Raw genomic sequence first — 14,459 nt, forward strand, 5'->3', positions numbered from 1 at the left:
ATACTGGAGATATTGTTAATTTAAGTCTAATATTTAAGTCTGATATTGTCAATTTAAGTCTGAACTTTCTCGTGTTATCTTATTTCTATTTCTTGTCTGTTTTTGTTCTCCCTTATGTTATTTTTAGTACTACATTGTTATTGATTACTGCATTGTTGGGTTTAGAGCTTGCAAGAAAGGAATTTCACTGTACTTGTGCATGTGACATAAAGAAATTGTCTGAGGATGGTCCTGTACCATCTGACATGAAAAGAAAAGGGGACAGATTGATAAAAAAGCTTTAAATAAAGGTTAAAATCCAGGTCATGTGACATGATTAACTAAAACACAGGGCCCTAGTTCATGACACTTGGAAAACGTATCACTTTTGTCACTTGTTCATCAACAGAAAAGTAATAGCAAAATATAGTTTTTTTGTAGGCCTAGTGGCTTGTGTTTGCTCAATAAATCCCATTTTGTGAATATTGTTAGCAGTCTGTGTGGTTTTGATAAGTCTGTTTAAAACGGCAAGTCTTAAGAAAGGCTGAGAGCCCATTGAGCCTCCATTTGGAGCCTGTTGGGAGGCCTGTGTACTCAACCTCTTAGAGTAAGCGTTAGAGCAAACACCATCCAGCATGTTCTCACATACACACACACACTACAGTATACACACTCCTCCCATCGCAAGACATTTTGAAATCATTAATCAAACAGTGTTATTTGAGATATAAGTATAAGCTGGAACTTTAATTGGAGTGTGCAGTTTCCAGTTTCTGGTCAGTGTGGAAACATTGGGTGGGATACATTTTTGTAGTTTAAAAAGCAAATTTCCTGCAATTGTACACATTTTGCCATGGCTTGTTCATTTGATATTTGAGTTAGCGTGACTAAAACAAATCAATGGGGGACCCCTGAAGGTCAGAACACTGGGAGGTCAGGACCCCTGGAGGTCAGGACCCCTGGGCACGTGCCCTAAGTGCCCTGCTCTGTAATTTTGCCATGATTACTACAAGTTACTGTAAATAGCTGGCTAGACTAACTAGACTAAGGGCACTTTCACATATCCTCTTATGATCCAGATCCTGGAGAGCTAGGCACCCTGATCCACGCTATAAAGCATGTGTGAAACGCAAACGAACCCTGGCTGAAACTAATCCTGGACCTGCGTGAGTAGTGGGTCCAAGATCTAAGACCATAGTACCAGGTATTGTGACGCAGCAATGTGTGGAACTTTTTCCCCCCATTGTAAACAAGATAGCTCGCTAACGTCATGTAAAATGTGTGTCTTGCTAATAGAACCTGAAACAGATTTTTCAGATCTTGCAAAACGTATTTTGTAGAATTCTCACAAACACTACCGGAAACCGAACCATGGTGCCGAATTTCATGTGAAAACGCCCTAATTTAACAATCAACCTTTTTTTTAAACCCAGAGCATTCAAAAACGTTACTTCTTTTTTTTGCCAAGTGTATTCAAAAGCCTTTATATATATATTTCCACACTATGAGGTTGCAATAATACTGTGAAATTGTGAAAATGATGATAATGTCCTGTCTGAAAAGAGCTGTTTGAAAAGACTGCCTGAAATATCTGCCTGTTTTGGTGGGATGGAGTCTTGGCCGTCCATGGTGTCATCACCATGCGGTAAATTAGTTAATAGACCAATAAGAAAGAGAGTTCCAAAGCTCTCTGCCAATATCAGCAAATTTTCTTGCTAAGAATCCATTTTTGTTTCTTTTTTACCATTTTAATTGAAAACAACCACAGTAATATACATAATTGTTACCCATAAATGATTTGATATTGAGCTACAACAGCTGCATTGGACCTTTAACTGACATGGGGTAATTGAGTGACGTTCTGCCCAACGCATCATTGGGGGCACACTGCCTGCCCTCCATGAACCTAAAGAACCCAATGTCATAGAAAGGCCAAAAAGATCATCAAGGACATCAACCACCCGAGCCACAGTCTGTTCACCACGTTATCATTTTTATATATTTTTTATTTCACCTTTATTTAACCAGGTAGGCCAGGTGAGAACAAGTTCTCAATTTCAATTGCGACCTGGCCAAGATAAAGCAAAGCAGTGCAACGCAAACAACACAGAGTTACACATGGAATAAACAAACGTACAGTCAATAACACAATAGAAAAGTCTATACACAGTGTGTGCAAATGAAGTAAGATTAGGGAGGTAAGAGAATAAATAGGCCATAGTGGTGAAATAATTACAATTTAGCAATTAAACACTGGAGTGATAAATAAGCAGAAGATGAATGTGCAAATAGAGATACTGGGGTGCAAAGCAGGGGGAAAAAACTATATGGGGATGAGGTAGTTGGGTGGGCTATTTACAGATGGGCTACAGGTGCAATGATCTGTAAGCTGATGCTTAAAGTTAGTGAGGAAGATATGAGTCTCCAGCTTCACTGATTTTTGCAATTTGTTCCAGTAATTGGCAGCAGAGAACTTGAAGGAAAGGCGGCCAAAGCAGGAGTTGGCTTTGGGGGTGACCAGTGAAATATACCTGTTGGAGCGCGTCCTAAGGGTGGTTGCTGCTATGGTGACCAGTGAGCTGAGATAAGGTTGGGGCTTTACCTAGCAAAGACTTATAGATGACCTGGAGCCAGTGGGTTTGGCGACAAATATGAAGCGAGGGCCAACGAGAGCATACAGGTCGCAGTAGAGGGTAGTATATGGGGCTTTGGTGTCAAAAAGGATGGCACTGTGATAGACTGCATCCAATTTATTGAGTAGGGTATTGGAGGCTATTTTGTAAATGACATCGCCGAAGTCGAGGATTGGTAAGATGGTCAGTTTTACGAGGGAATGTTTGGCAGCATGAGTGAAGGATGCTTTGTTGCGAAATAGGAAGCCAATTCTAGATTTAACTTTGGATTGGAGATGTTTGATGTGAGTCTGGAAGGAGAGTTTTCTAACTGCCTGTGTATATCGGTTTCTAACTTCCCTGAAAAGTTGCATATCACGAGGCTGTTCGATACTAATGCAGAACGCCACAGGATGTTTTTGTGTTGGTTAAGGGCAGTCAGGTCTGGAGAGAACCAAGGGCTATATCTGTTCCTGGTTCAAAATTTCTTGAATGGGGCATGCTTATTTAAAATGGTGAGGAAGGCATTTAAAAAGAATAACCAGGCATCCTCTAGTGACGGGATGAGGTCAATATCCTTCCAGAATACCCGGGCCAGGTCGATTAGAAAGGCCTGCTCGCTGAAGTGTTTCAGGGAGCGGTTGACAGTGATGAGTGGAGGTCGTTTGACCGCTGACCCATTACGGATGCAGGCAATGAGGCAGTGATCGCTGAGATCTTGGTTGAAAACAGCAGAGGTGTTGTCACGACACCTACGGAAGGTGGCGCCCCTCCTCGCCCGAGCGGCGCTCGGCGGTCGTCATCGCCGGCCTACTAGCTGCCACCGATTTATGTTTCACGTTCTGTTAGTTAGGCCTAGGTTAGTTACGCACCTGTTTTGTGTTAGTTGTTAGTGGGGAAGGGTATTTAGGCTAGCTAGTTAGGTTTGTGGTTTGTGCGGGATTGTTCGTTGTCAGGGTTGATTGTTTGTTATGAGGTTCTGTGTTTTTCCCTCTTGGAGTTACGTTGTATTGTTTTTGGGCTGCGTCCCTGGTGAACGTTCTTTTAAGGGTGGTGACTTTATTTTTGCACACCCTGCACTCCGTTCTTTGCATATTTTTCCCATGTGAATATTTTATTAAACTTTATTCCCGGAATCATCTGTCTCCTGCGACTGACTCCACCTCTCCTGATTCCTCAAGCCACCCGTTGTGACAGGTGTATTTAGAGGGCAAGTTGGTTAGGATGATATCTATGAGGGTGCCAGTGTTTACGGCTTTGGGGTGGTACCTGGTAGGTTCATTGATAATTTGTGTGAGATTGAGGGCATCAAGCTTAGATTGTAGGATGGCTGGGGTGTTAAGCATGTCCCAGTTTAGGTCGCCTAGCAGCACGAGCTCTGAAGATAGATGGGGGGCAATCAGTTCACATATGGTGTCCAGAGCACAGCTGGGGGCAGAGGGTGGTCTTTAGCAGGTGGCAACGGTGAGAGACTTGTTTTTAGAGAGGTGGATTTTTAAAAGTAGAAGTTCAAATTGTTTGGGTACAGACCTGGATAGTAGGACAGAACTCTGCAGGCTATCTCTGCAGTAGATTGCAACACCGCCCCCTTTGGCCGTTCTATCTTATCTGAAAATGTTGTAGTTAGGGATGGAGATTTCAGAGTTTTTGGTGGTCTTCCTAAGCCAGGATTCAGACACGGCTAGGACATCCGGGTTGGCAGAGTGTGCTAAAGCAGTGAATAAAACAAACTTAGGGAGGAGGCTTCTAATGTTAACATGCATGAAACCAAGGCTATTACGGTTACAGAAGTAATCAAAAGAGAGCGCCTGGGGAATAGGAGTGGAGCTAGGCACTGCAGGGCCTGGATTCACTTCTACATCGCCAGAGGAACAGAGGAGGAGTAGGATAAGGGTACGGCTAAAAGCTATGAGAATTGGTCATCTAGGACGTCCGGAACAGAGAATAAAAGTAACAGGTTTCTGGGGGCGATAAAATAGCTTCAAAGTATAATGTACAGACAAAGGTATGGTAGGCTGTGAATACAATGGAGGTAAACCTAGGCATTGAGTGATGATGAGAGAGACATTGTCTCTAGAAACATCATTGAAACCAGGTGATGTCATCGCATGTGTGGGTGGTGGAACTGAAAGGTTCCTCTAGCAGGGCTAGCAAGCCAATAAACACTAACCAGAACAGCAATGGACAAGGCATATTGACATTAAGGAGAGGCATGCTTAGCCGAGTGATCATAAGGGTCCTGTGAGTAGTGAGGTTGGTTGGGGTCACGGCGATTCAGACAGCTAGCCGGCCATGGGTAGCAAGCTGGCAGAAGATGGTCTGTTTTTAGCCACATTGTGCGTTTCTGTCGGTAGATTAGTGGGGTTCCATGTGGTAGAGGGGACCAATCCAATTGGCAAAATAGTTATAGTTATAGTGGCCCAAGAAAATTGTCCGATAGACCTATTCAGATAGCAGCCGATACGACAGCTAACAAATAGCGGGCCGCAGATGGGCATTCAGGTTACGTCGCGACGGAGGGGCCAGTTGGATAACTCCCTCGGGCATCCGCATCAGCAGTAAAACGGGTCCGGATAGGTGATTGTAGCCCAGGAGTGGCTGATGGAACTCTTCAGCTGGCTAGCTCCGGAATAATTGATGTGTGCTCCGGGACCGACGTTAGCCAATAGTCACTCAGATAGCTGCAAGATCCAGGTATATATGTCCAGAGCTTGCGGTTGAAATCCGGGGATATGGAGAGAAAATAGGTCCGGTATGCTTTGGTCTGAGTCGCATTGTACAAAAACTGGCGATAGCTGTTCGAGCTAAAGGATAGCTGATGACCGCCAACCGTGGTTAGCTGAATACTAACGTTAGCCAGTGAACTGGCTAACTTCTGGCTAACTTCTTACTAATTTCTGTTGTGGATTTCAGATTTGAGGTGAATAATACTTTTTTAAACAATTGGTGAGGCGGGTTGCAGGAGCGTGTTTTGAAGTTTTTAGAAAAAAAATATATAAAAAGATATGCGAAGAAAATATGTAAATATATATATACATGGGACACGACAAGATGAGGACAAAGGACGTCTGACTGCTATGCCATCTTGGATGGAAGTGAATGTAAACTTCTGACCCACTGGAATTGTGATACAGTGAATTGTAAGTGAAATAATCTGTCTGTTAACAATTGTTGGAAAAATGACTTGTGTCATGCACAAAGTAGATGTCCTAACCGACTTGCCAAAACTATAGTTTGTTAACAAGAAATGTGTGGAGTGGTTGAAAAATGAATTTTAATGACTCCAACCTAAGTGTATGTAAACTTCCGACAACTGTAGCTATGAACCAGGGAACTAGCCCAGCGTCATGGTTTCTCAGTAGAAATCCACTATTTCAGAGTAAATTGCTCAAGCGAAGGTTCTGCTGATTTATGGATTGCCTCAGTGCAGGCCTCTAGGTGGTAAATATTTTACGAAATATATCAAGTGCTTCAATACAATGCTTCAGATTCTCACATGAAAAGCTGTAAAAAGTCAACCCTGCCATAGACACATACAGACAGACACACACACACACACACACACACACACACACACACACACACACACACACACACCATGCCTGTAAGGCAGAGCAGGCAGCAGCTGCTACCACGGGCAGATGAAGTAATGTTGCGTCTCCGCTAGCTGTGGGAACCTACGCCTGGAAAAACAAAAAATGTGGAGGATCCAAGATGCAACAGCCAAGGGCGCTTTGACGTTCCATTAATTAATCCCTCAGCACACCGTCCTCCACTACTGTGTACATGACCCACATGCTGAAAAAGATAAGCGGGGGGATGAGGCTGCATGGCGAAAGGAGAGCGATGGGGGGGAACCACCCCAAGCTTCCTGATTGGACTTATGGGACAATGTTAGAATCAACTCAGTTCTCATACTCAAGGTTTTCGCCTCCTATCCAGCCATCTCAATTACTGTACAGTCTGACTGGATGGAGCGGGGAAAAGGGAAACCATTCCCAGAAAATCCCTGTTGTTCATTTATGAAGTGTTTTCGGAAAAGCAGGCCGCTGAGAGGCAACCTCCATGCCTGCATGCAGCAGGCCAGTTAGTGGAGGTGCCCTGACGGATAAATCTGATCCTTTGTAGAGTCAGTATTGATCTGACAAAAGCTCACTACATGAATCAGGTATGAGCTCCGCTGCTTCCTCTCCCAGGCTCGGTTCAGTGCGATGGATGTGCTTCAGTGAAATAATAGCCCATATCCTCCTTCACATGCTCACACACTGGCAACTGTGGCAAGGCTTAGTTACAGCAGTGGTCATTAAAACCACTCACACATTTGCTATCAACCTCTTCTCTGCAGTTAGCATATTGTGGTTGGAACAGAGTATGTTTCAATTGCATGGAATGGAGCTAGGCCTATATTTGTAGTTGACATGCATGGTGTTTAGTTCAATAAGTTGATGGTCTGAAATATTCATTATGATTCTAACTCTTCTTAGTAAACCTTTGTCATGTACATAACTTGTGTACTTTCTGCAGATGTTAGGCATATTTTACCATGACACAACAATGTAACAACATAACCTGACTAATGTCGCAAAGTCTTGTTCTGTTGTGGTGGTATTTCAATTCCCTTAAAGGTAGGCGAGGCAACTTCCTGCTTACAGAAACCAACAACAACAAAATTCAAATCTGCCAAGACTGCCACTATTGGCTCTTCCCAACATGGGCATGCCTCAAGGTAGGGCCAAATTAGTGTCAGTCTTGAATCCTGGTGTTGTTGTTTCTGTAGGCAGGAAGTAACCCCGCTGTGAATGCTGATGTCATTATGCTGAGTCTAACTTTAACACCATTCAGGGAATCACAATTCTGACTTAGGTGCCTCACATTAACAGCCAGTGCTGTGCTACAGTAAGAGGTCTGATCAACTCCACTATATGTTGTGGCAATTATTAAGCTATATAACGCACTAATGAGATTCAGATGATCAGGCTGTGCGGCTGGGCAAACTGAGATGTATACTGTTACGTCAGGTGTTAATAGCATGGTCCAAGTTGGCGGTTTGTGTTTTGCTGTCACTGCTGTGTGTCACAGGGACCAGCTCTCCTCCCCCTCCTGGGTTTAGCAGACTGCTGAGTGTAGGGTGTTTGTAAGCACGCGCACACACACACACACACACACACACACACACACACACACACACAAACACACACACACACACACACCCACACACGCTCCCACACACATACACACTTCTCCAGAGAAGGGAAGCTCAGAGATGCAACACAGCCTATTTCACTGCAAATGAGAAAATAAAAAAAACTAAGGTTGATGTCCGCACCCTGTGGAAATCTAATTAGCATAATACAAAAATCCCCATAAAAATATGTCAGTTTAACAAAGAGATATCTCAATCCACAGCATTCGCCTATGTCGCACTTCCGCATCTGCAATAAAAGGTGACAGAGCTAGAGCGGTGTTTCTCAGACCGTGAGAAAATCGGTCTTCCCACAAAATCATCTGTAGCGTCCGAACGGTTTGGCCTAGAAACTATTATGACCCCTCTATGGACAGATGACTCTCACGAACACGTACATGTCTGTTTTGCTCTAGGATGCTCAAAGGCCTCACAAGACTCATCTGAAGGTCCCTGGTACCAGTTGAAAAAATGCCAAAAATAAGGGGTTAAATACATGTAACATTTTTTTTTTTAAAGACAAATGTTTCCTAATCTTTCTTATATCTCTCAGATATAGGACAGACACTTCAGAACAAACTTCCTTTTCATTTTTGGGGGGGACTAACTGTTGTTTCATGTAGTAAATCTGTTATTCATGCGTTTGTATGGACTAATAGCAGTAAGGCCCAAAATAAATATATATATATTTTTTTATCCTTCAAGGTGTCTGAAAATGTCAAATCAAATAGCAAAATGATCCTCAGTATGACCTTCTTAAAACGATTCAATATAGCTTAGTAGAACCCCCCCAAATGTTTAATGTGTAGGATCCATTTATAATTTTCAGTTTCACTTTTTATTAGTCGTATGTACGAGATACATTGTCCAATAAAATGCTTACTTGCAGGTTCCTTCTCGAAAATTCAACAACAATTAGAAATAAATCAAGTTGATTTTAGTTATCAAATGATTATACATTCATTAACAAAGACACACAAAAAAATACCACCCCTAAACCCCTCCCGAAGGATCCGGGCAGCCCTGCCAAGTCTTCCCCTCCAGCAACAGTAGCAGAGGCTGTCTGGTCTATCTAACTACTGCCAGGGCTCACCGTAGGGAACATCACATGTGTGACATCCATGAAAAGAGCTCAAGATAAGGCCCATTGATGCCAAGGAGGAGGAGAGCGGGAGGAATCCCTATTGGTTAAGACGAGCCATGCATGCTGACTCTATTATTCTATACCATCACAATGAGAAGTAGAATGAAGAGTATCTTTAAATATAACGAACCATTTGGGGCCACTTTTAAAAATATGAATATCTTGGGGCACTCCCACACACTATGCGTATAGGTCCCAGGAGAAAACCCTGGGGGGGCTTCAAGGGAACAATGTCTACTTTGAGTTTATCTCATTTGAAACTGTTCACGGTGAATCAATCACCTATATTCCGTAAATAAAGCATTTTTATTCATATTTAGTAGTAACTGGCTTTGGTATAAAATGAACAAATAGGTGACATGTGCTGTCCTACCACATTCTCGCTAGTCTGTGAAGAGGACAGATTAGATTAGAATAATGAGCAATACTTTCGTGCTTGGTTAGTCAATACTGTGTTGATTGTTTTGGGGTTTCTAGCCAGCCATTTTTCCAGCCCAATGGAGGAACTTGTGCAGCAGGAGGTGTAGGAATTTGGTGTTACATTTAAAGAGCTTTTTTTTCTAAAACTCTATAAATCCATTTCAGAAATGTTGGTCAATTAGCTTTTATTGTTTAAGGAATTTATGAAACAGATCGGTGTGTTTTTCACTATCTAATCCTGGCATGGGGTTGTTCAATGACATCCATGTATTTGTTTGAAATCTATCACTTGATGGTTTCACTTCAGAGAGAAAAATAATCATGTTTTCTTGCAAAACGCTATATAACCACTTCACTCTCAGATAAAGTAGTACTGCTATGTTTTACACAGTCAAATGTAGCAAATACCATTTTTTTGTAAGATTTGTGATACCAAATTTAAAATAAATAAATGAATCAACACAGTAATATGAGAACTGTATGGAAAACATTTACATTTTAGTCATTTAGCAGATGCTCTTATCCAGAGTGACTTGCAGTTTGTGCATTCATCTTAAGATAGCCAGGTGAGACAACCACATATCACAGTCAAATATATAGTATACGCGAACATTCCATTCCAGCTAAAGAATGAATGAATAGCGTTTTGCAACAACAACAAAAAAACATTTTAATGAACACCTAAAATCTATGAATCAAAATCTGAGAACACTAATATTTTACACACACATGAAAGTACTCATAAGCCACATGTGTCAAACTCATTGCAGGGCCGAGTGTCTGTGGGTTTTCACTCCTCCCTTGTACTTGATTGATGAATAAAGGTCACTAATTAGTAAGGAACTCCTCTCACCTGTTTGTTTAGGTCTTAATTGACAGGAAAAATCAAAGTCCCGCAGACACTCAGCCTTCCGTGGAATGAGTTTGACACCCCTGCCATAAGCTATAATTTCTGGTGAAAAAACACAATGTGAAATATTGGTGTATATAGTGATTTGGAAATAAGCTCTTCATTTGTAATCATCAAAGTATTATTACATTAAACCCGGTGCTTTTATGTTCATTTAAGCCAATAAAATTGTAATTTCACCAATAAAAAAAATGATATATACAAAAATAAACTTCCAGTTGATGAGGGTGTTTGAACAAGGTCCAAAATGTCTAATTTCCATTCTACAAACAACAGATGTTAGCAGACACATTACTGTAGCTACTACACTATTTATGTTGCCTGTAGTATTTGACTATTACAGCAACACAAGGTGGTATTAAATCTCCATAGGTTAACATCAACAGCTTCTTATGCACTTTACTAGCCTAAACACACACGCACACACACACACACACACGGTAACACGCATAATGATACAATCACATGTTAGAATTAGGGAGACCAAATTGTTGCGGCTTTCCTCTAGGATCATGTTTCGTAACATGACCAGAGTGATAACACTGAATAGTAATAACACAATAATAGAATCTCAATATGGAATGCTGCACCTCAAAATTCTCAGAATTGTTTGAATAATATTTCAGCCTGATAAAACCAACTCCTATATAAATATAATTAATGGCATTTTAAAGCAAGCCAGGGAAATGTGGTGGGTGTGGGTTGTGGGACTCGATCTCTAGCTCTCTAGCTGTGATGTCACTAACCTGACCAATCATTTTATAGGCGTTCTGCCTTTTCTTTTCTAAATCTTCCAAAGCAATGAGTGCTCTGTCCACAATTATTATTGTTTGACTGTGAAGTTATCCATAATGTCTAATTAACGTTGTTTCAGTGGGAAATAAATAAATGTCTAGTGATTAGAAACACAATTCAGCATGAAATCCTATTCCAATTAGCAGTCCCTCCCATTCTGCATTCAGTGAATCACCTAAAAAGCTTGTTCACTCCCATACTATTACTTTCCTAATTAAAGAATTCATTCTGAATAAAAAACTAATAATATTCCTCTCTTCTACCTCTCACAGGGGGGAACCTGTCTCAACCAACCAACCAACCAGCCTCATCCTATCTGAACACCACAGAAGTCAGTATGAATCACTGGTTGTGTGGCCCTAATGGTGTGATGTTGAGTTCATGTAGAGTTGATGTTGAGTTAATGTTGACTGTGTGAGAAGGGGTAGCTACTTCATTAGGGGTATTTAACTAGTTGTGTGTTCTGAGTAACAAGGTGTGCCACGATTGATGTCTTTTGATACTTTCCCATGTAACTGCTGTCATAAACATTAGCAGTAAACATTAGCATACTTGGCAAGAGGGATGTGCTTACATTAGCTCTGCTCTAATGTGGGCAGCCACAGGAACAAACTTCAAAGAATCTAGTGGTGCCGGATGATGCTATCTCATAGACATATTAGCCACCAAATTCATGCAATAAATATGACTAGGCATGTAGACATTTTAATATGTATCAAAAACACAACATTGTCACATACAAATAAAGTCACCCATTTCAAGGGTTATTATAAACTGGGTGGTATGAGCCCTGAATGCTGATTGGCTGAAAGCTGCAGTATATCAGACCGTATACCATGGGTGGGAAAGCAGGTAGCCTAGCACTTAAGAGCATTGGGCCAGTAACCAAAAGGTCACAGGTTTGAATCCCGAGCCAACTAGGTGAAAAATCTGTTGATGTGCCCTTGACCAAGGCACTTTAACGATAATTGCTCCTGTAAGTTGCTCTGGATAAGAGTGTCTGCTAAATGACTCAAATGTGTATGACAAAACATTTATTTTTACTGCTCTATTTTCGTTGGTAACCAGTTTATAATATCAGTAAGGCACCTCAGAGGTTTGTGATATATGGCCAATATTTATTTATTTATTTTATTTTACCTTCATTTAACTAGGCAAGTCAGTTAAGAACAAATTCTTATTTTCAATGACGGCCTAGGAACAGTGGGTTAACTGCCTTGTTCAGAGGCAGAACGACAGATTTTTATCTTGTCAGCTCGGGGATTCGATCTAGCAACCTAAGGGCTGTATCCAGGAACTTTGCGTTGCGTCGTGCATATATCGTGCCATTCGTCGTGGTATATTGGACATATATCACACCCCCTCAGGCCTTTTTGCTTAATTATAAACTGGGTATATCAGACCGTATACCACGGGTATGACAAAACATGTATTTTTACTACTCTAATGTAGTTGGTAACCAGTTTATAATATCAATAAGGCACCTCGGGGGTTTGTGGTATATGGCCAATATACCACGGCTAAGGGCTGTGTCCAGGCACTCCGAGATGTGTCATCCTTAGCCATGGTATATTGACATATACCACACCCCCTCGTGCCTTATTGCTTAATTATAGCATAGTCTCTTTGGAACAGGATTGACAGTTCTGGTACAACTTATGGCTTGTAATTCATATATTGAACTTGTGTTAAGCAATGAGAAAATATAGTGTGTGTGTGTGTGTGTGTGTGTGTGTGTGTGTGTGTGTGTGTGTGTGTGTGTGTGTGTGTGTGTGTGTGTGTGTGTGTGTGTGTGTGTGTCGACCTATTTGCCAGCTAGCGCTTGCAGTCGTGTCGTGCAACAGCATGTACTTTTGGCGACCCCCAGCGTGCGGAAAGTGAAAGTTTTTCTCCGTTTCTTCACATAGCTGGAAACCGAGTCTTCATACGACTGATGCCCACATTCAAAATATTGAATGCACAATCTAAAAACCATTGTCACAGTAAAGACACCATAGAAGTATATAAATAATATTAATGATAAAGTAATATTAAATTCCAGCAGACGCTCATAACTCTTGCCATGGCGTAGTTTATAGAGCATTTGTCGATAGGGGCGTATGCAAATATGAAACAATAATATATTATAAATTGAAAAACACCAACAGACATGTTCCACTTACCATAAAACGTATATAATGCAAATTATATAAGGTAGAGACTAAATTATTCTTACCTGCGTGCAATACACCGTTTTATCCACATTTTCTCGACAACAATTTCGAGTCAGTTCTTCAGGTATTCTCCCATTTAGATGGCTTCCACAAAAGTCGATAGTGGCTAATACACTCAAGTGACGAACCTTACTCCAAATGTCATTAATGCAAACATTCTAAGGCTATATCCTTCAACATTGCGCATATACAATTACTCCATATATGATGTCAACCCTGATATTACACCACCAAAGGAGAGAATATGCAAATATCTTGGACGTTGCTTGTTTATTCTAACTTGGCAATTATCTTCCCATTAATTTGATAAGGTTGATAAGGACGCACCGAGTCCGTGGACAGGTGGTCCACTGTGCTTTTACCAAAAGGTGTCCTCTGACCACTTGTGTCGGTCAAACTTTGTCTTTATATAAATCATCGAATTTACTCCACTAGACAGTCAAAAAGCTATGAAAAAGAACACCAGAGAGGCAAGGTGATTCGTTGGCATCCTCAGTGGATTCGGCGCTGAAAATGACCACGCACGTTTCTACATTATTGAGAAGCAGAGAATAGCAAAACATCAGGAAATATACCCAGCAAGGACGGTTATAACAGTCAATCCCGAAAAGATGCGCCGAAGAATTTCGAAATGCTGATAGGTCACCGTTGGCCAAAATTCCACATTTCGCACATCTCTGAATAAATGAATGTAAGTAAAAGGTTAAAATGTTAAAAAAGAAACAGGAGACTAGGTGAGAGAACGGGTTATTTTGGAAGAGTGTCTGTGAGCGCGTCAGCGCGAGATGTTGCGTGTGGTAAGCGGTATAGGGAAAAATAACCACTTGTCATTTGAAGAGAGAGAGTGCAATATTATCACACCGTGCTATATCTCCGTGCCTTTCCGTTCCTCTCGCAGACTGAATAACAACCTGCCAGTCCTACTTCGGCTGACACCCATCTGACGTCATTTTAAAGTAAAATATGTGATATTGGAGACCACACTGCAAACTCAAACCGTCGCTCTGGTCTTGCCCTCAGCCATCGGCACACCTGTATTACAAGATGTTGGAGGTAGGCAACCTCCCATCACATTAGACTCGACATACTGATATAACCACAGCGAGATAAGTGAAAACATTACATATGACAAGCTCAGCTCTTGCGTGATACAGAGAGAGCACGTGGTGGTCTTCTTTTGCACCTCAGGGTCAATGTGTCAAAC

The 14,459-nt window shown here is 41.4% G+C and overlaps 1 protein-coding gene across 1 annotated transcript in view; it reads right to left on the reverse strand.

Moving 5' to 3' along the window:
* LOC115168180 (adherens junction-associated protein 1) overlaps positions 1-14,141 on the reverse strand; it is an 87,140-nt gene extending 72,999 nt beyond the window's left edge. The window contains exon 1 of the mRNA XM_029723204.1: positions 13,258-14,141. Within this exon, the coding sequence (XP_029579064.1) occupies positions 13,258-13,286 (29 nt within the window). The 5' untranslated portion in view covers positions 13,287-14,141. The remainder of the gene's footprint in view (positions 1-13,257) is intronic.
* Between the last annotated feature and the right edge of the window lie 318 nt (positions 14,142-14,459).

This window comes from Salmo trutta, chromosome 30, assembly GCF_901001165.1.
Source record: "Salmo trutta chromosome 30, fSalTru1.1, whole genome shotgun sequence".
In the NCBI taxonomy this organism is placed as follows: Eukaryota; Metazoa; Chordata; class Actinopteri; order Salmoniformes; family Salmonidae; genus Salmo; species Salmo trutta.